Here is a 27146-nt window from a genome sequence, read left to right as displayed (position 1 = left end):
TTAAAGTTTTAAAAACAAACAAAAAATCAGTTCCTCAGTTGCACTAAACCAAATTTCAAATACTCCGCAACAGTATGTGACTAGTGGCCATCTCATTGGACAGCTAACTGTATGGCTAACTATATAGCTAAAAAGCATAGACTGAGAGAAGTCTATTATAATTCTCAGAAAGTTATCTTGGGGAGTATTGGTTTACATGGTTTTATATTCCCAGCACAGAAAAAAAATAAGACAAATATGTTGATTTGGGAAGTGAATGAATTAGCCAATGGACTAGTCTGAATATTTTGTCACTGAAGGAAGCAGTGAGTTCTTGGAAGGCAGTTCTTAAAGAATACAGACGTCTCCTTCCAAACTGAGTGTGATTAGCAACTCAGTAACTGAATATAAACCAGGCAGAGCAGAAAGGAAAATGGAGCCTCAATAAATAGCATAAACAGGAGGACAGGAATCCTAGTCTCTAAGAATGGAGGAGAATATAGGAGATGAGAGGCGAGGTCCCTAAGGGGTGTCATGGAGAAGAGATTTGTTATTTATAGAACTATCACCTTTGAGAGTTGCCACCATATCAAAGTCCAGCTCCACTGTTCACTGCTGAATTGAGACATGCACTTTTTCTTCATTATTCTCTCTCCTCCTTCTGGGATTGGCCTCTCCTTATCAAGTATTTTCTTTTAATCTCATAACTATCACATAGTTACTCACCTATCCAAGTTATAAACTGAGTTCTCCCATAGGAAAAGAAACAGATTTCCCATCCTTTGGCTGTCTCAAAATTCAATATGAAACACTAGGATATTTGTATTCGCTCCTTCAGGTAGATTTTAAAGCACAAACACAATGCAGGGCACTATTCTGCACAATGAGGATACATTAGTGAGTAAAATAGGTACAGGAACTGCATTTATGGAGGGAGAGACAGTAAGTGGATTAAGTAATGGTTAGAAACCACAAATCCTATGAAGAAAGCGAAAGCCTAGAAATAGTCCTATTATAAATAGGTAGTTATAGGCGAGGCTCTATTCCCTATTCCTTACCCCGTCCATGGGCTTTTCTGGATATAATTTGAGCTAAAACAGAACTATTGAGGGGAGTCACTATCAAAGTACTAACCACATAACATTTAATAATTGTTTCTATGGATTGTTTGTGACGAGCCTCCTGCCTCCGATCCGCTGAGAAACAACGCAAACTCTTGGGTCACACCCCAACACCTCCTAAACCAGAACCTCAGGGGCTGGAGTCCAGGACTCGGCATTTTTAACCCCGGCCTGACGTACACCTAATTTTGGCGCTCTTTGTCCTAAATCCTGGGTTACTAACCACCACCGCCCTCACATACTGGGATCGATTCAGTCTGTGGCTTTCTCATTGGCACCGGACCTTTGTTGACCTCACTTTTGGTGGCCTTTCTCCCCAATCGCAATCCCAATTTAGGCTCGTCCCAGCCGCTCTTTCCCTCTAGTGGGTGACGACCAGCCTCACATTGTACCAGTTTCTGGAAGTCTTGTGTTCTTAAAAACCACTTTCTTCAAACACTCTTCCGCCACAAGCTTTGCGTGGGTGTCCGTTTACTGGACGCACTACTTTTTCTTAGCAGGAGTTAGTTCATTCTCTACTGCGGTATCGACACCTGAACTCCTACTCATCCGTTTGGAAACTTTTTTTTTTTTTCTTTAACTGCAAAGTGGATAAATATACGTCCTGGTCATAAAACTTCCTGGCAAGCCCGTGGAACACAAGGTAGCCTGAGGCTCCAGACTGAAAATTTACCAACCTTCTGCCAAAGTCGACGTTGAGGATATGAGATACCTTCAGAGGGTTCTCACCTTCCGGGCCATTTCCTGTTTCTGGCCGCAAACCCGCCCTTTTGCTTTGAGTACGACGGATGTCCCAATATGGCCGCCCGCACGGCCACGGAGAGCGGGCGCGGACATAATACCTCGTAGGAAATACCAGAAATTCGTTGTTCGAAGGTCCCCAGTGCTCGTCGGCCGCCGTACGCTGAGGAGTTCCCGAAGATCCACGTTCAGAATCTCCCCGTGGGTCTGAGGGAAACTCGGTCTGTGTGTGGTTTGTCCTTGGAAGGTTGTTTTTCTATTTTTATTTCTTCCATTTCTATTTGTATTTCTATTTGTCACCGTGGAGGTTTTGCTTCTCACAGGACGACGAGTGGACCTGCTGTAGGATGGATCCATGAAATCACTGCCGGGGCGGTCGAGGAGGGTAGAAGCGCCAAGAGGGAGGTATTTAAGGAGAACCAGGTGGCGCCCCTATTTGAGGGTTTTGAGGGGAACCAGGCAGGTGTGTTTGTGGTTGGGGTACTTCTGGGGTCATTAAGACGGTTAAGGATCTACAGGGAATCAACGACCATGTCGGCGCTGTCGAGAGTTTGGGGTTCTGCAGATCGCTCCGCTTGTCGGTGGTGCGGCTGGTGCAGATCTTTACGATGATTGAAGTGTCTGGTTCCTGGGGAACTTAATTTGGGGCTCATGATGTTGGGGCCCGGGTGGGTGCTCATCACATCGGGGTGTCTCGTTGGGTTTCAGATTAATAAGGGCGTGTGTGATAGTGTTTAGTACAGAGATATTTGTGAGAGCTGACGCTTTGGAGCCAAGGACGTGGGGCTGGAGTTTGGGTTGAAGTTCTTAGCTGGACTGCTGGGGCAGAAGGCTGCGGAGCTCCGAAGAGTAGTTTGAAACCCTCTGTGGTTTGGTTTTGTTTAAAAAAAGTTTTTTTAATGTTTATTTATTATTGAGACAGAAACAAGGCACAAGTGGGGGAGGGGCGGAGAGAGAGGGAGACACAGAATCTGAGCTAGCAGTCAGCACAGAGCCCGATGCGGGGCTCGAACCCACAAATCGTGAGATCATGACCTGAGCCGAATTCGGACGCTTAACCGCCTGAGCCACCCAGGCGCCCCAACATGGAGTTTTATTTACATTTATAAAATAGGGTCATCAGAAGTCACCTCAAGTGAAGCTATTTAATGTTTATTTTTATTTTTGAGAGAGACAGAGACAGAGCATGAGAGGGGGTGGTGCAGAGAGGGGGGGGGGGGACACACAGAATCTAAAGCAGGCTCCAGGCTCTGAGCTGTTCGCACAGAGCCTGATGCAGGACTCAAACTAACAAACCGTGAGATCATGACTTGAGCTGAAGTCAGATGCTTAACTGACTGAGCCACCCAAGCGCCCCACATGTGAAGCTACTTAATACTTTTATTCCAGGGGCGCCAAAAACTCAGCAGCACTAAGTGCCAAGTCATCAAACATCAGAAAATTTTAAAACCTCATGTATGAAGTGAATATGGAAAATGCTTCATTCAAAGGTCCTGGTTCAGTGATCACCAGAATCTTCATGCAGAACGGGAACCTCACAAATGCAGTCTATGTGGGAAAGCATTCTCCAGCAAGTTCATGCTCACTGAACACCAGAGAATGCACATACAGGAGAAAAACCTTATGGATGCACTCACTGTATGTGGCAAAGTCTTCCTCAAGAAATCACGGCTCAGTGTACATCAGAAGACACACACATGAGAGAAACTCTTTATGTGCAGTGAATGTGGAAAAGGCTTCATCCAGAAGGGAAGTCTCAGGGTACATCTGCGGATTCATACAGGAGAGAAACCTTGTATATGCAACCAGTGTGGGAAAGGCTTCAGCCAAAAGACATGTCTCATAGCATATCAGAGATTTTGCCACAGGAAAGACTCCCTTTGTGGGCAGTGACTGTGGAAAACCCTGTTCCCAGAAGACAGGTCTCATTAAACATCAAAGGACTCACACAGGAGAGAAACCCTTTGAATATGGTCAGTGTGGGAAAGTCTTTCTCGGGAAGTCACAGCTCATTATACATCAGAGAACTCATATAGGAGAGAAAACATGTAGATGGATTGAATGTGGGAAATCTTTTCAAGGGAAGTCAGTCCTCAATAAACATCAGAAAATTCATTTAGTCAAGGTAGAAAGTTCTCCCTCAGTCACAGGTCCTCACAGACCGGTATTGTCCTGAAAGAGGAAAACCTTTTTTTTTTTTTTTTTTTTTAAATATTTTTATTTATTTCTAGGAGAGAAAGAGACAGCGTGAGCAGGGGAGGGTTAGAGAGAGAGGGAGTCACAGACTGAAACAGGCTCCAGGCTCTGAGCTGGCAGTCAGCAGAGAGCCCGACGCGGGGCTCGAACCCACAAACCGCGAGATCATGACCCAAGCAAAAGTCGGACGCTTAACCGACTAAGCCACCCAGGCGCCCTGGAAAACCTTTTTAATATGGTGACTCTCCATTGGCTTGTGGCTTGTCAGACACTATTAAACATCAGTGGACTTCTGGCAGTAGGAATGTAGTCCTAGTGGGACAGCCTGCAGCCAGATGTATTTGTTAAATACTTTATTTGTACTGGGTCCTGTTCTAGGAGCTGAATATATAGTGGTGGCCAAAACAGAAATAGCCCCTGGTCTCCTGGAGAGAGCATGAGGTAAACTTGATCACCTTTAACTTACTTTTTTAAAGTAATTTCTCTGTTCACCATAGGGGTGGAATTCACAACCCATAGATTAAGGATCACATGTTTTACTGGCTGAGCCAGCCAGGTGCCCCATGAATTATCTTTACATGGTACCTTTACACACCAGCTAATCGAGTAAAAAGACATAAATATCTATATTGAGTGAAACAGACATGGAGTCATTGGTTCAAGGGAATATTTTACAATTTATTGTTGAAGGAGCATGATTTTGGAGGATGGAGGAAAGACTTACTAATGGTTATTAAGATTATAGTGCACAAGTTATTTTTTATGTGTATTTCTTTTTTTGTAAAAATGCTTATTTCTTTTCTCCTTAAGATTATAAATTCCCTAATTTTAGTGGCTTTAAATTTTGATGTTTAAAAAACTCTGAACCAGGAAGATGAAAAATCATTGCCTCAGTCACATTGACCATATCTGAAGTGCTCAACAGTCACATGTAAATAGTGGCTGTAGAACTGGACAGCACTGACACTGAGCCAAAACATGATACAATGAGAGAATCTATCATCATTTCTATTACACCACAAGATTATACTGGAGAGTGGTTTCCATGATTTTATACTTCTAGCACAAAGGAAAAAACCCTAATTATATATATAGATTTGGAAAGTGAGTGAACATATTAATGGGCTTATCAAAGTATATTTTGTCACTGAAGGGAAATACGGTTCTAAAGAATAGAATTGTCACCCCAGAGTGTTTTCATTGCGATGTGAGAGACTTAACTGTTTATAACGGGACAAAGCAGAAAAAGTGATAATAATATAAATATTATTAGTTCTTGTGAAGAAGGGATCCCCCTACCCCTCATTTTTTGGTTTCTTCATCCTTCATCATCTTCAATTATCATTTCTTCAGTGAGGCTTTCCCTCACTTGGCCAGGTTCCCCAGTCTCTCCGTGTAAACACTTTATAGACTTGCAGTTTCATGTATTTCTTGGTGGTGACTGTGAAGATAATACATAGATCATGTTTGGGGCCGATCCCTGATGTTGTCACATCAACGTACAATGATTTACAATCCAGATAACTCTCACACCTCCATTCTTGATTTGTTGTGTAATAGTGATGCTGGATGAGAAAGAAAATAAGAGGTCAGTCTGGAGGGGAGAAGGACTTCATTTCAGAGCTCCCTAGTTTGAGGAGCTGTGGCCGTGCATGAGGCAGTATATTTGATGCTGTTAGTAAAATCTTTTGATTAGAATTTAGTGGATACATACTCAGTGAAAATTCTCTTAATCTCAAGCCCAAACCCCTAATATACTCAAGATTACTTTATCCATTCAAAATTTTGAAATGCTTATGTTTATGAATTTTTGCCATAAGAAGATCATATAAATACTGTGTGGAGATCACTATTTCATCCTTTCAAAACGTCATTTAAAAATACTGATAGTTTTATAGTTGGCTTTTTTTTTTTTCAGTTTCTTTATTTTTGAGAGAGGCAGAGAGAGTGAGCAGGGGAGGGAAAGAGAGAGAATGTCCAGTAGGCTCTGCACTGTCAGCACAGAGCCTGATTCTGAGGCTCGAACTCACAGACCATGAGATCTTGAACTGAACCGAAACCAAGAGTCAGACGCTTGACCCAATGATCCACCCAGGCATCCCTATAATTGGCTTTTTAAGGGCTATAGACCTGACTTCTGTTGAAGGGATGGGTTTAGTTCATCAAACTGCCTGCTGATGTACAGTCAGGTTTTTCCTCCTTTTTTTTTAGAACGAGCTGGAGCCGGGGGGAGGGGGAGAGTGGCAGAGGATGGGAAAGGAGGCTCCCTCCAGCCTACTACTACCTACCTACTACTTACTGGAGGCAGCCCGTACCCAGGCCCCTGAGGGCGTCCATTTTTGCAGCCCCGCCCCTCCAACAGGTCACAGACCTACCTCGTCCAGACTGCGTTCTTCACTCTCATCCGCGCTGGGCCGCATTCCCAAATTTCCGCAGGACTCGGAGTCTCCATTGTTTGGTCCGCGGTCTGGCCGCCGCCTTTCCTACGTCTTGGCTTCTGCAAAGCTCGGAGCCATGGGAAGGCCTCTAGCCCGGAGCTGCCGAGGTCTTCCCCGCCGCGCGGGACCGCACTACCTCACTGCGGGAGTGGCCCGCAGTCCTCCTCGCGGGCGCCGCCACCTTCCCAGAAGGCCAAGTCGAAAACCGCAGGGCCAGCGCCGCTCCGAAAGCTTATTCGTCTCAGCGCTGCTAGCCAGCAGGAAGGCAGGAAAGGCAAGGAGACACCCCTAAAGCATTTCAGTTTCTCTCGGCAGCCGCCCCGCTGGCCGCTTGGACCGTGGTCGCCAAGGTGGGCGTGGCTACTTCCGTGTTGAGGAGCACCTGGGGGCGGAACTGGGCTCCCAGGAACGTGGTGAAGGTTCCACCTCCACCTGACGCGTCGCCAACCACCGGGAGGGGGAGGGGGCGTGAGAATGGAGGTCATTTCAGAAGGGGGTCCAGGCTTTGGTAAAGAAGGTGGAATGTAGAGAAGTTTGGCGTCACGTGGGTAGGACTCTGCAGTGTCTTTGGAGTGAAGTGCGTAGGAGGCCAGTGAAGGGCCCTTCTTGGGGGCCCTTCTTTTGTTTCAGTCACTGGAGAATCTGGGCTTTCATAGCTGATCCAGAATGTATTATGCTACGTGAAATAAATGAATCTGAGAAAGACAAATACCATATGATTTCACTCATATGTGGAATGTAAGAAATAAGACGAGCATATGGGAAGGGGGTAGAGAAGAGAAGGGAACAAACGATAAGACTCTTATTAAATTTTTCAAAAAATGTTTATTTTTGAGAGAAAGAGACAGAGCATGATTGGTGGAGGGGCAGAGAGAGAAAGACAAACAGAATTTGAAGCAGGCTCCAGGGTCTGAGCTGTCAGCACAGAGCCTGACTCAGGGCTCAAACCCACAGACCGTGAGATCATGACCTGAGCTGAGTCATGATCTCAGCATCCGTGGGTTCGAACCTGACATTGGGCTTTCTGGTGTCAGCGCAGAGCCCACTGCAGATCCTCTGTCCCGCTCTGCCCTCTTTCTCCACCCCCCAAAAGTAAATACACTTTTTTAAAAAAAATGGGGGCACCTGGGTGGCTCAGTCAGTTGAGCATTCAACTTCAGCTCAGGTCAAGATCTTTTTTTTTTTTTTTTTTTAATAGTTTGTTTATTTTTGAGACAGAGCATGAGTGGGGGAGGGGCACAGAGAGAGGAAATCACAGAATCTGAAGCAGGCTCCAGGCTCTGAGCTGTCAGCACAGAGCCCCGAACTGTGAGATCGTGACCTGAGCCGAAGTCGGACGCTTAACCAACTGAGCCACCCAGGCACCCCGAGCTCAGGTCAAGATCTTGCAGTTCATGTGTTCCAGCCCCGTATTGGGGTTTGTGCTGGCAGCTCAGAGCCTGGAGCCTGCTTTGGAATCACTCAGGGTGTCCAACTGACATCTCATCTTTTTCAGTTGTGGACTGATTTTTGGGAGTATTTGAAGTGCTGAATAATGTAAGAGAGATTGCAAAATTTTTTCTGCAGAAGGCCAGATAGTAAATACTGTAGGCCCTAAGGGCTACAGTCTCGGTATCTTACTCTCCTTTTTTCTTTATAACTTTAAAATGTAGAAATTCTTCTTAGGTACAGCCATGGACTGTAGTCGGCTGTCCCCTATGTAAGACTTGGACTTTGTAAGTGGTAGATTCTTCGTCTCCTGGGTGGACAGGGGAGTGTCTCCCCACTCTTGAGGATAAGCCTTAGTCCAAGGTGCACTTGCACAATCTGTAAAAGGTATTATGTAACAATGTCTGCATATTATGACCAAATATATTTTTCCAAGTATTCTGTAATTTTTCCTAATAGGGTACCAAAGTACCAGACCAATGGAGATCTTCAAATTGAAGCTAGGAGATAAACCATAAATGGAAAAGGAAAACCACGCTTGGAGCTTTCCAGGTAAGTGAATGAGAAGCATCCAGGTAGAAGAAAATAGAAGTAAATTCCTTGATTTGTGAGGGCCTCTCACCTCTGAAATACTGTGGAGGTGACTCATCTTCTAGTTTCTAATTTCTATTTAAATGGAACCAACAGTTATTATTCTGTTATGTTATTCATTGCTTATTTAGAGGAGAATACTCCTGTGTTCTCACCTCTGGATTTGTTCCTGATTTACTTCATCTAGTATCTTGATTTGTTTTGCTTAGATTTTTTTTTTTTGTACTGAGGATTCTCAAATCTTTCCCTTTTTCATTGCCACCCATAGGGCCATTGTATGTTCCTTCTTCTTCTCTTGTATTAGGAATCCAATCTTCCATGCCTCTCTGGAAAGAGAATACTTCAGATTCATTGCTGTCTTCTGACTAGTGAACCTTCCTTCATTGGGTAATTTCCTTTCCTGACATTCAGCTCACTTTGAGTACTGTGTTCCCATAACAACCTGGTCTTTTGATGTGTATGTATTCAGTTCTTTATTCTGGATGGATAAATATGTGCAAGTGTAGCAAAATATTAACTATAGAATCAGAGAGGCAGGTATATGGCTGTTCACTGTACAATTCTTTCAATTTCTGTGTATGTTTGAAAATTTTTATACTGTAATGGTAAGGGAGGAGCTAAAATTTTGTAATTTTCAGAATAAATTATAGCTCCCAAATGTACTAAAATAATGGAATTCACTTAAATTAAAAAAAAAAAAACAAATTCACAATCTTAGGTTTCACTTGAAATCAAACCATAAAACTCATGGATACTTAGCTGATTTCCACATATATTTACTGGATCAGATCTTCTTCTTGATTCATCTTAATTGTTACTCTTGGTTTAATTTCCCTAGTCTAAAAGATCTTAATTATACCCCAATTACCAACTATATGATATTTAAGTCCTGTGATCCAAAGACTCCAATATACAATATTTTGCTTATATTTAGTTTTCTTTCTATTCCCTGAATTCCAAGTTAGCTTCGTTTAAACCAATCTCTACAACAAGTGGAAGTCTAAATGCCCTAGTTTCTTGATCTGGAATGAGGACCCATTAATTGATGAATTCCAGATCTATGACAACTAAGGTATAAATACAGAATTCAGGAAGAATCAGGAGTATCATTGGCAAGAAGAGGGCTTAGGAAATGAAACAGGAGAAAGCCAACTATTATAGTCTGTAGTTCCATTATTTAAGGGACTTGAAACAGTGACAGTTCAGCAGTGCTCTGCTAATGGGTGCTTAGATGGTTTAGATGGTTCTCTGGCCTAATTTTATTTTTTATTTATTTATGTATTTATTTAATGTTTATTTATTTTGAGAGAGAGAGAGCACAAGTAGGAAGGTGCAGAGAGAGAGGAGGGGGAGACAGAATCCCAAGCAGGCTTTGCACTGCCAGTGCAGAGCCCATAGTGGGCCTCAAACTCATGAGATCATGACTTGCGCGGAAATTAAGAGTCTTAAGAATTGGATGCCCAACCGAGCCAAGCCTAATTTTAAAATCCACATGAATTATCCTCTTTCTCATCCCTATATGAGAATAATCTCAGACAGAAAGAGCATTGACTACAGGAATCTTTCCCATATTTTAAGAGAAGGGCACTTTTGGGAAATTAACTTGGTAGCAGTGTTACTGAATTAATAACAGAGACAAGATTCAGGAGCAGGATATCCGCTGAAAGAAATTTTGCTTTCTGACCTGCCTCTTCTAGAATTTGTTCTAAGTGAATGCTTTTACCTGCTTATTTCCCTGGTTATGTGCCCCTTCTCTCTTGCTTCTGGAAGGTCCTCCCTCATTCTCTGGGCATTTCCACTTTACAAAACCTTAAAATTCAGAATGCATAAAGATGACTTGAGTCTGAGTCATCATTTTCCTGGTTTTTAACTCTCTCAGAGAGACCTTTCTCTTTAGTTAATGTTTCTATATAGATAACCCCCAAATTTGTCTTCTAGTCAAAATCTTCCTCCACATACCTATCTCTAATCAAGTCCTTCCTGTCTACACTTAGATATCCAATAACTATCTCAAAATGTTCATGTCTTAAAATACAGACCTGATTTTCCCCACATTCAAAACCTGTCTTCCTGATGCTGCTCAACAGTATAGCTAGTACTTAGGCATTTAAGCCAAATGTCTAGGAAAACCCCACAATTCCTCCCTTTTACTCACAGCCCACATTAAATTCAACTTTGAATGTTGGCTTTTCTTTCTCCTAAATGTATCCTGAGTTCATCCACTTGACAAATCTCCACTGTTGCTGCTCTTGACTCAGCCACCATTATCTCTTGGCTCCCTTACTACATTAACTTCCTGTTTCCTCTTTCTCTGCCTCCTACCATCAGTATCCATGTAACAGTCAGGAATCCTTTATTTTACTTTATTTTAAAAATGTTTTTATAGTTTATATATTTTTTGAGACAGAGAGAGACAGAACATGAGCGGGAGAGGGGCAGAGAGAGAGGGAGACACAGAATCTGAAACAGGCTCCGGGCTCTGAGCTGCCAGCACAGAACCTGATGCAGAGCTCAGAACCATGAAATCATGACCTGAGCTGATAGTCATGACCTGAGCTGAAAGTCGGAGGCTTAACGACTGAGCTACCCAGGCGCCCCAGGAATCCTTTAGAAATGTAAATCAGTTTGGTGAGTTCCTTATAGATTTTGGATACTAGCCCTTTATCTGATATGTCATTTGCAACTATCTTTTCCCATTCCATCCCTTGCCTATTAGTTTTATGGATTGTTTCCTTTGCCATGCAGAAGCTTTTAATCTTGATGAGGTCCCAGTAGTTCATTTTTGCTCTTGATTCCCTTGCCTTTGGGGATGTGTCAAGTAAGAAATTGCTATGTTTGAGGTCAAGGAGGTTGTTTCCTGCTATCTCCTCTAGGGTTTTGATGGTTTCTTGTCTCACATTCAGGTCCTTTATCCATTTTGAGTTTATTTTTGTGTATGGTGTGAGAAAATTATCTAGTTTCATTCTTCTGCATGTTGCTGTCCAGTTCTCTCAGCACCATCTGTTAAAGAGGCTGTCTTTTTTCCATTGGATACTCTTTCCCACTTTGTCAAAGATTAGTTGGCTGTACACTTTTGGGTCCAATTCTGAGTTCTCTATTCTATTCCATTGGTCTATGTATCTGTTTTTGTGCCAATACCATACTGTCTTGATGATAATAGCTTTGTAGTAGAGGCTAAAGTCTGGGATGGTGATGCCTCCTGTTTTGGTTTTTCTTCACTATTACTTTGGCTATTCGGGGTCTTTTGTGGTTCCATACAAATTTTAGGATAGTTTGTTCTAGTTTTGAGAAGTATGCTGGTGCAATTTTGATTGGGATTGCATTGAATGTGTAGATTGCTTTGGGTAGTAATGACATTTTAAGTATATTTATTCTTCCTATCCATGAGCATGGAATGTTTTTCCATTTCTTTGTGTCTTCTTCAATTTCCTTCATAAGTTTTCTATAGTTTTCATCATAAAGATCTCTTATATATATATATATATATATATATATAAGGAACTCACCAAACTCCAAACCCGAAAAACAAACAATCCAGTGAAGAAATGGCCAGAAGATGTGAACAGAGTTCTCCAAAGAGGACATCCAGATGGCCAACAGACACATGAAACGATGCTCAGCATCCCTCCTCATCAGGGAAATACAAATCAAAACCACACCGAGATACCACCTCATGCTGGTCAGAGTGGCTAAAATGAGTAAATCAGAGGACTCTAGATGCTGGCAAGGATGTGAAGAAACGGGCACCCTCTGACACTGTTGGTGGGAATGTAAACTGGTGCAACCCCTCTGGAAAACAGTGGGGAGGTTCCTCAAAAAATTAACAATAGAACTCCCCTATGACCCAGCAATAGCACTGCTAGGGATTTACCCAAAGGATACAGGAGTGCTGATGCATAGGAGCACATGTACCCCAGTGTTCATAGCAGCACTCTCAACAATAGCCAAAACATGGAAAAAGCCTAAGGATCCATCAACTGATGAATGGATTAAGAAGATGTGGTTTATCTATACAACGGAATACTCCATGGCAATGAGAAAGAATGAAATCTAGCCATGTGTACTAACGTGGATGGAACTTGAGGGTGTTATGCTGAGCGAAATAAGTCAGGCAGAGAAGCACAGCTACCATCTGTTTGCACATATAAGAGGATTAGGAGGAACTTAACGGAGGACTGTGGGGGAGAGGAAGGCGGGGGAAATATTGGGGGAGAGGGAGAGAGGCAAACCATGAGAGACTCTTGAATGCTGAGAACAAACAGGACTGGTGGGGGGAAGAGGGAGGGGGGTGAGGGGCATGGAGGAGGGCACTTGTGGGGATGAGCACTCGTTGTTATATGGAAACCAACTTGACAATAAACTATTTAAAAAAAAAAAAAAGAAATGTAAATCAGAACTTGATGCAATCTGCTCAAACCTTCCAGTGGCTTGTCACTGGTCTTAGCATCAAATTCAAATTCCTCCTTTCAAATCTACACGATCTAACTTCTGTCTACCTTTTGAACATCAACTCTTCTTTCTCCCTATATTGGAATTGCTCTCAGGGCCTACTGGTTACCTTTCTGTTTCTTGATCTGGCCCAAACCTCTCCTGTCTCCAGGCCTTTGCACTGCTGTTGTACTTAAACAAAACCTTCTGTAATTCTTTACATTCCTTGTTCCTGGTTTCTTGGCTCAACTTTTATTTTCTCATTGTTGATTACCTGTGTAAATTAACCAACTTCCATTCTTTTTCATATTCTTTGAACCACTTTTTGGTCTGCAGTTGTCTTATTTCTTTCCTTCCATTTTGTTCTCTTTTTGCCCACTGGAATGCAGAGAGTGTTTCTCTTTCATCTGTATCCCAATGCTGTTAACAATACAGGATACATAATATACATTCAGTAAATATTGGTAGAAATAAGTGGCTACATCCCCTCATCATGTTAGATGAGATGTCTCTCCAGCTTCCCTGGTCCCGTGTTAACGAGATACATTTCTGCTTCATCCTCTTTGCCCATTTTGCAAGGATCTATTCGGAGAGCAACCAAAACTTCACTAATTGGAAATTGTCTACCATTGATTCTGTATCAACTCTTTTTGGTTTGCTTTGGTTTTGGTTTCTTTTGTATGTTATGATTTTATTTCATTGCGTTTCTCCTCATGTCCAAGAAAAAAATTTACACTTAATGATTTCTTTCATATGACAGTAGAGTTGTCAGAGAGCCAGCACAAACCACGGTATTATAGAAGCAGTTTTATTCCATAACATGATTGTGAAAGAATTCATTTTTTTCCCTAGAAGTTTGAGAAGTTGGTGATCATATGCTGTGGCCTTTGGAAATCCAAAACAAGCTTAAGAATATGGAAAGAGATTATGAACACAGTTCATCTGGAAATGTTTCATCTGTACAGAAATCTTACTACTTTAAGGCAAAGTCATGATAGTTTTACATACTGAACTCTAATTTAGAATTAGTTAACCAGAATAAAAGTTGTGCAGTGAAGAACACTGATAAGCTTAACAGATAAATCATTTCCTCATATTAAGCATGAAAAATGTTACACTGGAGGGGCGCCTGGGTGGCTTAGTCGGTTAAGCGTCCGACTTTCGCTGAGGTCATGATCTCGCGGTTCGTGGGTTCGAGCCCTGCGTCGGGCTCTGTGCTGACTGCCGGCTCGGAGCCTGGAGCCTGTTTCAGTCTGTGGCTCCCTCTCTCTCTGACCCTCCCCTGCTCATGCTGTCTCTCTCTCTCTCCTAGAAATAAATAAAAAACATTAAAAAAAAATGTTACACTGGAATTAAATGCAGCAATACAGAAACACCATCAGCACCAATTTGCAATTCACTACACATCAAATTGAAAAAGGAAAGAAACATCATGAATGTATTGAATGCGGTAAAATCTTTATGAAAAAGTCTGTGCTCGCTGAACATCCCAGAACTCGTACAGAACAAAAGCCCCATGGATGCAGTGGGATACATTTCTCCAGGAAGTTTTAGCTCACTGCAGAGAACTCATCCAGGAGAAACCATGTAAACGCCTTAAATGTGGTGAAGTATTGTGTGGGAAAGCAGTGAACTGAAAGAAGAATGAAGCCCCATGTATGCAGTGAGTGTGAGAAAGCTTTCTCCAGGAAGTCTCAGCTTGGTGCACATTAGGGATTTCACACCAGAGATGCTCCTTATGAAGGCAGTGGCTGTGGAAAATCGTGCTTTCAGAAGTCAGGTCTCATTAGACACCAAAGAACTCGTACAGGAGAGAAACCCTCTGAATATAGTGAATGTGGGAAAGGCTGTTCCACAAAGTCAGTACTCAGTAAACATCAGAGAATCCATACAGAGAGACACCATATGGATCTGGCAATTGTAGGAAAGCTTTCTCTCACAAGTCATGCCTCATCAAACACAAGACAACTCATAGGAGAGAGACGTGTGTAGATTCAGTCAAGGTGGAAAATTGCTTCTGTGGGAATCCGAGCTCATTGTGTGTCATAGACCCCATACAAGAGGAAAACTCATGTTAAACGGTGACTGGAAGGCCTTCTGTGGTATTCCAGACATTAAACATGAGTGCGGATAGGAATATAGTTCTTGTAGGACAACCTGTTGTTAGATGTGCACCTTGAGGAGAAAACAGAGAATCTGCACAGGAGAGAAACCTTAAGGATGCTCTCAATGTGGTAGTGCCTTCAGTTACCAATTATGTCTTATTTTATGTCACAGTAAACTTGAAAGGAAAATTTGTTACACTCATTGTGGTAAAAGCCTTTTAATAAAAGTCTTAGCTTTTTATGCAGTTGAAAACTTTCCCTGAGAGTACCCTAATGAAGCACTGATAATGGAAAGATAAACGTCATTAAATATCAGTGGCTCTTAGAAGGTTGAATTGTAGTGAGCTTGACCTCCAAACCATCAGTAAGTTCTCATAGGAAAAAAAATTATAGGAAGACAGTTATATCAGGTCCTTAAAGCCACCTTCACATTTGATTATTCTCCAAAAGGATTGAAAAAGCTCTTAAGAGCTGCTGTGCTTATGGATATAGTTTATTATAGTGAAAAGTTACAGATTAAATTAGCAAATGTAAAAAGCATAGGGCAGAATCCAGGAGAAACCAGGTATATATTTCCAGGTGTCTTTTCTCAGTGGAATTGTATGGACAGTGCTTAATTCTTTCGCCACAATGTGACACCACATATAGAATATTGCCAACCAGGGAAGTTCACCTTTGCCTTAGCGCCCAAGGTGTTTACTGGGGGTTAACTATGGAGGAATGGAGTAACCATATGTCTGATCTGAACTCACGCTTCACACTCCTTAATTTTTTAAAAAATTCATTTCTGAGTTAGAGAGAGACAGCATGAGCAGGGGAGGGTCGGACAGAGAGGGAGACACAGAATCTGAAACAGTCTCCAAGCTCTGAGCTGGCTGTCATCACAGAGCCTGATGCGGGGCTCGAACCCACGAACCGCGAGATCATGACCTGAGCCAAAGTTGGACACTTAACCGACTGAGCCGCTCTGGTGCCCCACACTTCTAAAGGTCAAACTGATAACATCTTGGCCCAGATCTGCAGATGAACAAAAACAGGTGTTTACCAAAAACATTGCTAGGATAAACTATACAGTATGGCCCAAACCCCGAGTATACAGAGACACTCTTCTCAGGTAGTATATTCCAGGGGCTGAGAGGTTCTCTCCAAGGTGCTAGTCGAAGGTCATTCTGTTTGGGGGTGCCTGGGTGGCTCACTTGGTTAAGGGTCTGACTCTTGATTTTGGCTCAGGTCATGATCTCATAGGTCGTGGGATTGAGCCCTATGTCAGGCTTTGTGTTGACAACGTGGAGTCCGCTTGGGATTCTCTCTCTCTCTCTCTCTCTCTCTCTCTGTGTGTGTGTGTGTGTGTGTGTCTGTCTCTCTGTCTCTCTCTCTCTAAGCCCCTTCCCTGCTCATGTGCTCATGTACTCTGTCTCTTAAATAAACTTACAAAGGAAATAAGCTCAGTCCTTTGGAATGTGCCAGGTTTGAACACCCCAAACCTGTCAAGCTACAGGGGTGAATAGGACAAGGTTTTCAGTTACATTCTGTGGCCTCTTGTCAGAAACAAGAAATGTCTCTGGGTACATTAAGTGTGTAGAATCTTTAGCAAAATGGCAGAGATCTCACAAAGGAGATAAACCTATGGTTGCGATTGATATTTGGAGACTTGTCATAAGTCTACCCTCATTTTTCATCAGATAATACTGCTAAATGTGTATTTTGAGATAGAATTCCTTGAACTCTTCCTCATCGCTATGTGAATGACTCATAATTCATTTGAAGATGGTTTATAGAGAGTATAACATTGTGCATATTATATCTAAGTCTTCCACTGCCTTTGGTATTTATCCTCTTATCTCAGAAGCAAGTTGCTAGGCCAGCATACGCTGAAAGGGAGAGTTTTACAGAAGAGCATGAATGCCACAAGGTGGGAATCACTGAGAGTTTTCCTGGAGCCAGCCTGCCAGAATAATGATTTTCAGGAAAGGAAAAAAAAAAAAAAGATTCTTTTCCCAGGCTGTCATGGTTTCATACTCCAACAGTGCTTGGACAGGACCTGCGGCTTGCCTCCTTGCCTTTCTCAATCCTTCCATCCCTCTGAAAGCGGATGGTAGTGTTTCCCAAATTGACAAGTATTTTCACATTTGACCTCTGCTCCCATATTTGCTTGCCTCCAGAAGAACTCCCCTCCCCTGTGATGTTCTTCCTTCATCGTAAAGATCAGAAATAGAATTTATCTCCCCTCCCCCAGAATTCCTTATGTCCTTCCTCTTTTTTATTATTCTTTTTAGAAAATTATTATTTATTTATTTATTTATATTTTTAATATTTTTATTTATTTCTAGGAGAGAGAGAGAGACAGCGTGAGCAGGGGAAGGTCAGAGAGAGAGGGAGACACAGACTCTGAAATAGGCTCCAGGCTCTGAGCTGGCAGCACAGAGCCCGACGCGGGGCTCGAACCCACGAACTGCGAGATCATGACCTAAGCGAAAGTCGGATGCTTAACCGACTAAGCCACTCAGGCGCCCCTATTTATTTTTATATTTAAGAGCAATTTTTATTTTTGTTGTGAATGTTCTATTCTTTTGTCCATTTCCCCCACATTTTAGGTATATGGTGTCATATTTTACATCTTTTTATTTTATAATTCCTTTGACTGAATTTTACAGAAATACTTATTTTTACTGCATTTGTGTTTTTTACTTTTCATACTCTCACTTACGACCTTTCCTTTTCACTCAGAGTCCTCTTTAATATTTCTCATAGGGCTGGTTTAGTGGTCATGAACTCCTTTAGCTTTTGTTTATCTAGGAGACTCTTTATCTCTCTTTCTTTTTTTTAAATAGTTTATTATCAAGTTGGTTTCCATTGAACACCCAGTGCTCATCCCGACAAGTGCCGCCCTCCATGCCCATCACTCCCTTCCCCTCCCCTCTACCCCCATCAGCCCTCAGTTTGTTCTCCGCATTCAAAAGTCTTTCATGGTTTCCCTCCCTCCCTCTCCCCCACGATTTTCCCCTTCTTCTCCCCCATGGTCCTCTGTTAAGTTCCTCCTAATCCTCCTATACGTGCAAACATATGGTAGCTGTCCTCTGCCTGACTTATTTCACTCAGCATAACACCCTCAAGGTCCATCCGTGTTGCTACACATGGCCAGATTTCATTCTTTCTCATTGCCATGGAGTATTCCATCATATAGATAAACCACATCTTGATCCATTCATCAGTTGATGGACACTTAGGCTCTTTCCATGATTTGTCTATTGTTGAGAGTGCTGCTATGAACATTGGGGTACATGTGCCCCTAATGCATCCACACTCCTGTATCCCTTGGATAAATTCCTAGGAGTGCTATTGCTGGGTCATAGAGGAGTTCTATTGTTAATTTTTTGAGGAACATCCACACTGTTTTCCAGAGGGGCTGTACCAGTTTACATTCCCACCAGCAGTGTCGGAGGGTGCCCGTTTCTCCACATCCTCGCCAGCATCTAGAGTCCTCTGATTTACTCATTTTAGCCACTCTGACTGGCATGAGGTAGTATCTCAGTGTCATTTTGATTTGTACTTCTCTGATGAGGAGGGATGCTGAGCAAATGACATATCAGATAAAGGGCTAGTATCCAAAATCTATAAGGAACTCACCAAACTCCACACCTGAAAAACAAACAATCCAGTGAAGAAATGGGCAGAAGATATGAACAGACTCTTCTTCCAAAGAGGACATCCAGGTGGTCAGCAGACACATGAAATGAAAAAACTTATTTATTTTGAGAGAGAGAGCGTGAGTGGACACGTGGGGGAGGGGCAGAGAGAGGGAGAGTCCCAAGCAGTCTCCACACTGTCAGCTCAGATGCGGGGCTTGAACTCACGAATTGTGAGTTATGGCCTGAGCAAAGATCAAGAGTTGGACGCTTAACCGATTGAGCCACCCAGGTGCTCCTCTTTCCTCTCTTCTACTAGCTACTCTTGTGCTATTTATTTATTTATATTTTAAATGTTTATTTATTTTTGAGAGAGAGAGAGAGAACACAAGTGGAGGAGGGATAGAGAGAGAGGGAGACACAGAATCTGAAGCAGGCTCCAGGCTCTGAGCCGTCAGCACAGAGCCCGAAGTGGGACTCCAACCCACAAACTGTTGTGAATATTACTGAATATTCACTGTTGAGAATATTACTGAACTGTTGGATGCTTAACCACCTGAGCCACCCAGGCACCCCACTCTTGTACTCTCTATCCTGTAGCTTGGCTATATTAATTTTTTTCTCCCTTGAACTATGTTTTTTAGACCAGTTTTAGATTTACAGAAAAAAATTTCATAGATGATACAAAGAATTCCCATATATCCCGCATCCAGTTTCTCTGTTACTAACATCTAACATTAATGTGGTACATTTGTTACAATGAATGAATCAATATTGTTACATTATTGTTAACTAAAGCCCATACTATCATTTTTTACCTCATGTCCCTTTCTGTTCTAGGATTCCATCTGGGATACCATAATATGTTTTGTTGTAATATCTCCTTAGGCTCTTCTTGGGTATGACAGTCTCTCATATGTTCCTTGCTTTTAATGACCATGACAGTTTTGAGAAGTGCTGGGCAGATATTTTGTAAAATGTCCCTCTATTGGGATTGACCTAATAATTTTTCATTATTAGACAGGTGTTCTATGTTTTGGGGGAAGAAGACCACAGGAGTAAAATGTCATATCATGCCCTGGGGCCATGCTGTCAACATCCTTGAACCTGAGTGAGGTGTATTTGTCAGGTTTCTCCATTTTAAGGTCATTTTCCCCCTACTTCTCCCCTCCCTGCCCCTTTCTGTACTATGCTTTTTGGAAAGTATTCACTGTGCATGATAGCCTGCAGTTCCAGAGAAGAGAGTTAACACTTCATCTCCTTGAAGATGAGGTATCTACATAAATTATTTGGAATTCTGCATAGGAGATTGATCTGCTCTATTTATTTATTTAATCATTTACTTCAGTAAAGGTTCCTGGACATTTATTTTATACCTTGGGTTATAATCCAATACTCATTTATTTTGTTCCTCAGATTTTTTCCTGATTTTGGCCATTGAGATTGTTTTCACTTGGTTCCTGTGCCCCTTTAAAATACCCCCATCACTGTGGAGTTTTGTTGTTCTCATTTATTTATTATTATTATTTTGGCGCTATAAGTGCCCCAGGTTCAACTTCTATATGTCCTCAGTCCTCCATTCAGTCATTTCTCCAAGGAGCCCTGGTTCATTTTACTGGAGAATGGTATTAGAAACCAAGATCTGGGCTCCAAGCCCCATGCAGTTATTTTGAATTTCCTATAAATAAGAAAACCTCCCTCTTCAAAGCCAGACACATAGCAATTTCAAATTTTGTTTACTCTGATTCCTGCTTCTCTTGTCACATCTCCTACTCTGACTCTGACCTTCCTGCCTTCCTCTGATAGTCCCTGTGATTACATTGGGCCTGCCACATAGTCCAGGATTATTTCCCCATCTTCAGGTCCTCAACTTAATCACATGCGTAAAGTCCCTTTTGTCATATAAGGTAACATGTTCACAGGTTCTGAGGGGTAGGACATGGGCATCTGTGGGGGCCATTATTCCGTCTGCCACAGCTTTTTAAAAAATTTTTATTTATTTTGAGAGAGAGAGAGAGTGGGGAGGGGCAGACAGAGAGGGGGACAGAGGATCTGAAGTGGGCTTTGCACTGACAGCAGCGAGCCTGATGTGGGTCTCAAACTCAGGAACCGAGAGTTTCCTGAGGGTCCACAGAAAAAGACCAGTTACTGGTGTTTGTTTTTTTAATTTTCATTTTCTAAAATGACAAGTCATTTTAGGCCTCTGTCTCTTTTCTGTAATCTATGCCCTACTTGCCTTATACTTCTTGCAGAACTTCCTAGGAGGTGTCGGGATTACAAAGAAATGCAAGAACCTCAGCAGTTAAGGATTTTTAGGAAACAAAGGTAGTGTAAAACTGTCTCTGGCCAACCATATAAGAGGAAATCAGTGGTAAAAAACTTAAAGTGCTGTTTCAAAAGTAAGCTAGGCCCTGCACTCTTTGCCCAAGATGATGAGGCCAAGACTCCATCCAGTTTATTCTGGATCTTGGAGCATGCACATAGTCCCTTCTCCATGCCTGACATTTACTTCCGCTTTATTATAATGTTAAAATCTCCTTGGGGTGCCTGGGTGGCTCATTTGGATAAGCATCAGACTTTTGATTTTGGGTCAGGTCATGATCCAGGGGACCATGGGATCCAGCCTGCAATGGGCTCTGTACTGAGCTTGGAGCCTGCACTAGATTCTCTCTCTCTGTCTCTCCCTCCCTCTGTCCCACTCCCTCATTTGTGCTCAATCTAAAATACAAAAATATGTATTAAAAAAGAAAATCTCTAAGGAAGAGCACAAACCTCATGAAAATAACATACAATGTATGGATAGGCCAATTGCCTTAAGATGCATACATGGCCTATTCCCACTTCTACATCGGACAACAAAACTGCCCTTTCTGAATATATTCATCCTAACCCTAAATAAAAGAAACCCACTCACCACTTCTTGGGAATTCAGGGCTTTGGGAGTTAATCCCTACAATCTCCATATTTGCTGAAAATAAAACTTCTTTGTGACAATTCCCCCTGGAATTCTTTATTTATTAATATTTAAGTGTATTTATTTTGAGAGAACATGAGAGCCTGACAAGGGAGGGGCAGAGAGAGGGAAAGAGAGACTCCCAAGCAGGCTCTGAGCCATCAGTGCAGAGCCCTATGAGGGACTCCAACTCACAAACCATGAGATCAAAACCTGAGAGGAAGGCAGAGGCTTAACCCACCAAATCACCCCAGCGCCCCTTCTGTAGTTTGTGCCTGTAACTCACCAAGGAGCAAATGCGCTGGTTCAGTTACAACCAGAGGTTTGGGGAATCAGTGCTTGTGGAGTATTTGGGGGGAGATCCCTGGTGATGGGGCTTTTTGTGAGAGGACATTCATGGAGAGTTCTGTGAAGGGATGGCTTGTCTTCCTCACACACTCCACAAACATGAACCACCTCCATGTGCCAGGCGGAGTGTGCCGCTCTGCTGGGTAAGTGGTGGTGCCCCTCTGACACAAGCAAGGGCTAGTGACAGGTAGCTAGTTACAATCTCTTACGCCCAAGTAGGACAGCTTTGGACACTGGGCAAGGAAAAAAGTGGCTTTTACCAAAAAGGGCACATTTCTTTATCTATCTATCATAGTTTATTGTCAAGTTGGTTTCCATATAACACCCAGTGCTCATCCCATCAAGTGCCCTCCTCCATGCCCATCACCTGTTTTCCCCTCTCCCCCACCCCCTCATCAACCCTCAGTTTGTTCTCAGTATTTAAGAGTCTCTCATGGTTTGCCTCCCTCCCTCTCCTTAACTATTTTTTCCCCTTCCCTTGCCCCGTGGTCCTCTGTTAAGTTTCTCCTGTTCCACATGAGTGAAAACATACGGTATCTGTTTTCCTCTGCCTGACTTATTTCACTTAGCATAACACCCTCAAGTTCCATCCACGTTGCTACACATGGCCAGATTTCATTCTTTCTCATTGCCATGGAGTATTCCATTGTATAGATGAACCACATCTTCTTGATCCATTCGTCCATTGATGGACACTTAGGCTCTTTCCATGTTTTGGCTATTGTGGAGAGTGCTTCTATGAACATTGGGGTACATGTGCCCCTGTGCATCAGCATTCCTATATCCCTTGGGTAAATTGCTGGGTCATAGGGGAGTTCTAGTGTTCATTTTTTGAGGAAGCTCCACACTGTTTTCCAGAGCAGCTGTACATTTTACATTCCCACCAACAGTGTAGGAGGGTGCCCGTTTCTCCACATCCTCGCCCAAAGCTGGCACATTTCTTTTTCAAAAAAAATTTTTAATAGTTTTTGAGACAGAGAGAGACAGAGTATGAGCAGGGGAGGGGAAGAGAGAGAGGGAGACACAGAATCTGAAACAGGATCCATACTCTGAGTTGCCAGCATGCGGGGCTGGAACCCAGGAACCGCGAGATCATGACCTGAGTGGAAGTCAGACGCTTAACTGACCGAGCCACCCAGGCACCCCAAAGCTGGCACATTTCTTTCTTTCGTTTTTTTCATTTCTGAGACAGAGAGAGAGACAGCATGAGCAGGGGAAGGTCAGAGAGAGAGGGAGACACAGAATCTGAAATCTGAAGCAGGCTCCAGGCTCTGAGCTGTCAGCACAGAGGCCTATGCGGGGCTCGAACCCACCAACTGTGTGAGATCAAGACCTGAGCCGAAGTCGGACGCCTAACCGACTGAGCCACCCAGGCGCCCCATGGCATATTTCTTAAAGCCACCGCCTCCAAGGGCAAGTAGTGGCCAGGGCGCGGCCATGTTGCCTCACAGGTGTGGGTGAGAAATTCATGACCCACGGGCTCTTCCACCCGCTGCTGCGCCTGCGCGTCAGGAGTGCGGGAGCCGAGCAGAAGCGGAGCCTACAGCCCGAAGGTGCGTCGTGGCGCCGGTGGCCGAAGGTACGTGACAGCACCAGGAACTTCCTTTGGTCCGGTGGCCCAGCAGAACCCCCGGAAGCCCTGTGGTGAAGCCCGAGATCTGAGCTCAGGAGTGGGTCGTGAGGAGGAGGCTGGGTGGGCACGAAGTGCCCTGATTCAGAGTCTAAGGTGGATGAGAGATAGTGACCCGGATTGGAGCGTTGTTTGTTGGAAGTTTTTGTGGGGGTTGGGGGTGGGGCTCAGTGAGTCTGGGGGACAAGGTGTGTGATGATAAAGGGAGAATACCTTTTTCTAATTTATTTTTGAGAGAGACAGAGTGTGAGAGGGGGAGGGGCAGAGAGAGAAGGAGAGACAGAATCTGAAGCAGGCTCCAGGTTCCAAGCTGTCAGCACAGAAACCTACACAGGGCTCGAACTCAAAAAACCCCGAGATCATGACCTGAGCCAAAGTTGAAAGCTCAACCATCTGAGCCACTCAGGCACCCCAGAGCTTTACTTCTTTTCCAAACTAGAGGCCTTTTATTTCTTTTTCTTCCCTGATTGCCCTGACTAGCACAACCAGAACAATGTAGAATAGAAGTGGAGAGGAATCTGAATTTAAATCCTGATATTAGAGCAGAGCATTCAATATTTGATTATTAAATATAACTTTAGCTGCAGAGGCGCCTGGTTGGCTCAGTGGGTTAAGCCTCTGACTCTTGGTTTTGGGTCAGGTTATGATCTCAGTTTTGTGAGTTTGAGCCCTGGGTGGCAGCGAGGAACCTCCTTGAAATTCTCTCGCCCTCTCTCTCCCTGCCCCTCCCCCACTCACACTGTTTCTGTCTCTCTAAAAATAAATAAACTTAAATATATAATGTTAGCTGTAGGTTTTCATTGATCTTTATGAAGTTGAGGTTGAGGAAGTTCCTTTCTGTTGCTAGTTTGCTGAGAGTTGTTTTTCAGAAATGGATGCTGGCGTTTGTCTAAAGTTTTTTGTGTGCCTATTGAGATATCATGGGACTCTTCATGTTAGTTTCTTAATGTGGTCCAATACATACATGGATTGGGTTTTGAATGTTCTACTAATCTTGCATTCCCAGGATCAAGTACAGTAAAACCTTCGATTGCGAGTAACTTGTTCTGCGAGTGTTCCACAAGATGAGCAAGTGATTCTTTAACTTCATAAACGAGTGATGTTTTGCAATATGAGTAGCACTTGATGACAAATGTCAAATGATCACAATTGGTTCTTCTCTCTCTCTCTCACTGAGGGATTATGGGTGATTGTCAATACAATGTCGCATTTCCATGAAATCCTCAAAAGGAGGCAAAAGCAAGTGTCATTGGATAGGTTCCTTGTTCAAGTTGCATTAAAAAAAAAAAAAAAAGATTCCACTGAGCCGATAGATGGCAGTGATTCTGTTAATGACCATGAAAGTCATCCTACACAATAACCCTTCTCTCTCTCATCTCCCTCATACCAGCTGTGAAGGTTTTCAAAGGTAAGTGCATGTTAGTTTGTTCATTTTTCTTTGTATTTTGTATTTATTGTTTTATATTACAGTATTGTAATCATGTTTATATGGATATTTTGGCGTTGTGGAATGAGTCATCTGAATTTCCATTATTTCTTATGGGGAAATTTGCTTTGATAAGAAAGTGCTTTGGATTACAAGCATGTCTCTGGAATGAATTACGCTTACAAACCAAGGTTTTACTGTACCTTGCATCAAAGATGTCTTACCTTTTAAGATACATTTTTTATTTGCTGATGTTTGGTTAATAAGAGATGCTAATCTATAGATTTCTTGTAATGGTTTTGGTGTCAGAAGAGTCCTGGATTCAGAGGAATGCTAGATTCACTTCCTGTTTAAATTTGGTTAGAGTTTGATAGAATTGGTTTGAATCTGATTCTCATCTCCCCACCTGGTCATGCAGTGACATCCACACACCCTGGGTCAGCCAAGGGTGTTTCCCAAACCAGGCAAACATGATCTGAGGCCTCAGAGTCCCTGGTGGGATCACCCACACATACTAAGTGCCTATTCTCTGACCACTGTGGACTGGGGCCAGTTCTCAGATCTCAAAGGTTGCTGCAAGAGCAGAAGCCAGCCCAAGCCCCACCTGACTTCACTTGGACAGCTTGGAAAAACATGACCAGAGAGTATGATTAAGAGGAAGTGGAAGATCATGATTTCTGCGTGTGGGGCCCCAGAATCTGTTTCAGTAGGTCCACAGGTTATTCATCTGTACATTAAAGTTGGAGAAGCTGTGATTGACAAAGTGGTTCTCAATGCTTACTTCCCATTGTGACCTGGGGTAGTGATAGGAACTACCATCCCCTGTGTGCCTCCTCCAGCGTTTCTGTCATTTCGTCTTGCGCGGGCCTGGAATCAGCATAGACTTAATGAAGTAGCCCATGTAGACCTACTGTGAGGCTAGGGCTAATCATTAATCACTGTGAGACTCCCAAGGAGGATGATTTCTGAGTAGTGAGTCTAGACTCTAGTCCACAGGAAGTAATGGGGCCCTGCTCTTTATGGAGATTTTTTAAAAAGTTTTTGTTGTTATTTTAGTTTCGTTTTATACTCATGGGATAACACTTTGTTCATTACTTTGCATCTTGTTCATTTCACTTCAGAATCTATTTTGTGATCTTTTCATACCAAATGGCACTTAATGGCCGTAACGCATAGTCAGTCACTCTCCTCTGGTAGGGGCCAGGTTGTTCTCAGCTTTCCCCTACTATAAACAATAAACAACCTTATGCACCTGCCCTTATGTGGCGAGGTGCTTTGGATGTGATGCAGTAGAGCCCAGATGTGGGATTGCTGAGTTAAAGGGTCTGTTGTGTCTTTACCAAATTGGGGATAAAATACATGCATCATAATGTTGACCCTTTGAACTAGTTTAAGGGTACAATGATGGCATGTAGTCTATTCATAACACTCTGTCACCATCACCATTATCTTGGTCCATGACATTTCCATCACTGCAAAAGGACCTTCCATACTCATTAATCAATTCACTCGTATTCTCTCCTTCCCCAACCATGGGAAGTACTAATACGCTTTCTGTCTCTATGAATGTGACTCTTCTGTATATTTCCTATAAATGGAGTCACATAAAATGTGGCCTTTTGTTTCTGGCTTCTTTCCCTTAGCGTATTGTTTTCCAGATTCATCCATGTTGCACTGTTTATAAGTCTTTTATTCCTTTTTATAGCTGAACAACTTTTTCATTGCAAGTTTACATGATATTTTCTTTCCATCTTTCTTTGACTATTATGAATAATGTGAACCTCCTTGTATACTATTTGTTTCAACATCTTTTTCAGTTCTTTTTTTCGTGGAGGTATAATTGGCATACACTGTTATATTAGTTTTAAGTGTACAACATAATGATTCGATATTTGTATATATTGCAAAATAGTCACCACTGTAAGTCTAGTTAAGATCTGTCATCATGTTTGCAAATTTTGTTGTGTGTGATGAGAACTTCTAAGATCTACTGTCTTAGACACTTTTAAATGTTCACTATGGTATTATTAACCATAATTACCATGCTGTACATTACACCTCTATGTCTTACTTATTTTATACCTGGAAGTTTGTATCTTTGATGTCCTTCTCCTTTCTTTCTTTCTTTCTTTCTTT

At 42.6% G+C, this 27146-nt stretch overlaps 1 protein-coding gene and 1 long non-coding RNA gene across 2 annotated transcripts; both read left to right on the top strand.

The window, feature by feature from the left end:
* The first annotated feature begins 1803 nt into the window (after nt 1-1803).
* LOC120222356 (zinc finger protein 350-like) lies at nt 1804-4017 on the top strand. Its single transcript, XM_039220154.1, is given in 4 exon segments — nt 1804-2042; nt 2165-2390; nt 3231-3698; nt 3700-4017. Coding segments are annotated over 4 exon segments (1251 nt in total).
* Nucleotides 4018-6772: 2755 nt separating this feature from the next.
* On the top strand, nt 6773-14032 carry LOC120222374. Its single transcript, XR_005526027.1, has 3 exons — nt 6773-6825; nt 8363-8455; nt 13775-14032. It is a non-coding gene; the product is annotated as an uncharacterized LOC120222374 (long non-coding RNA).
* Nucleotides 14033-27146: the final 13114 nt, after the last annotated feature.

This window comes from Hyaena hyaena, unplaced genomic scaffold (genome assembly GCF_003009895.1).
Source record: "Hyaena hyaena isolate Hyena2069 unplaced genomic scaffold, ASM300989v1 scaffold_871, whole genome shotgun sequence".
Classification (NCBI taxonomy): domain Eukaryota; kingdom Metazoa; phylum Chordata; class Mammalia; order Carnivora; family Hyaenidae; genus Hyaena; species Hyaena hyaena.
The sequence above is the reverse complement of the archived record's forward strand: the minus strand, read 5'-3'. Positions and strand labels throughout refer to the sequence as shown.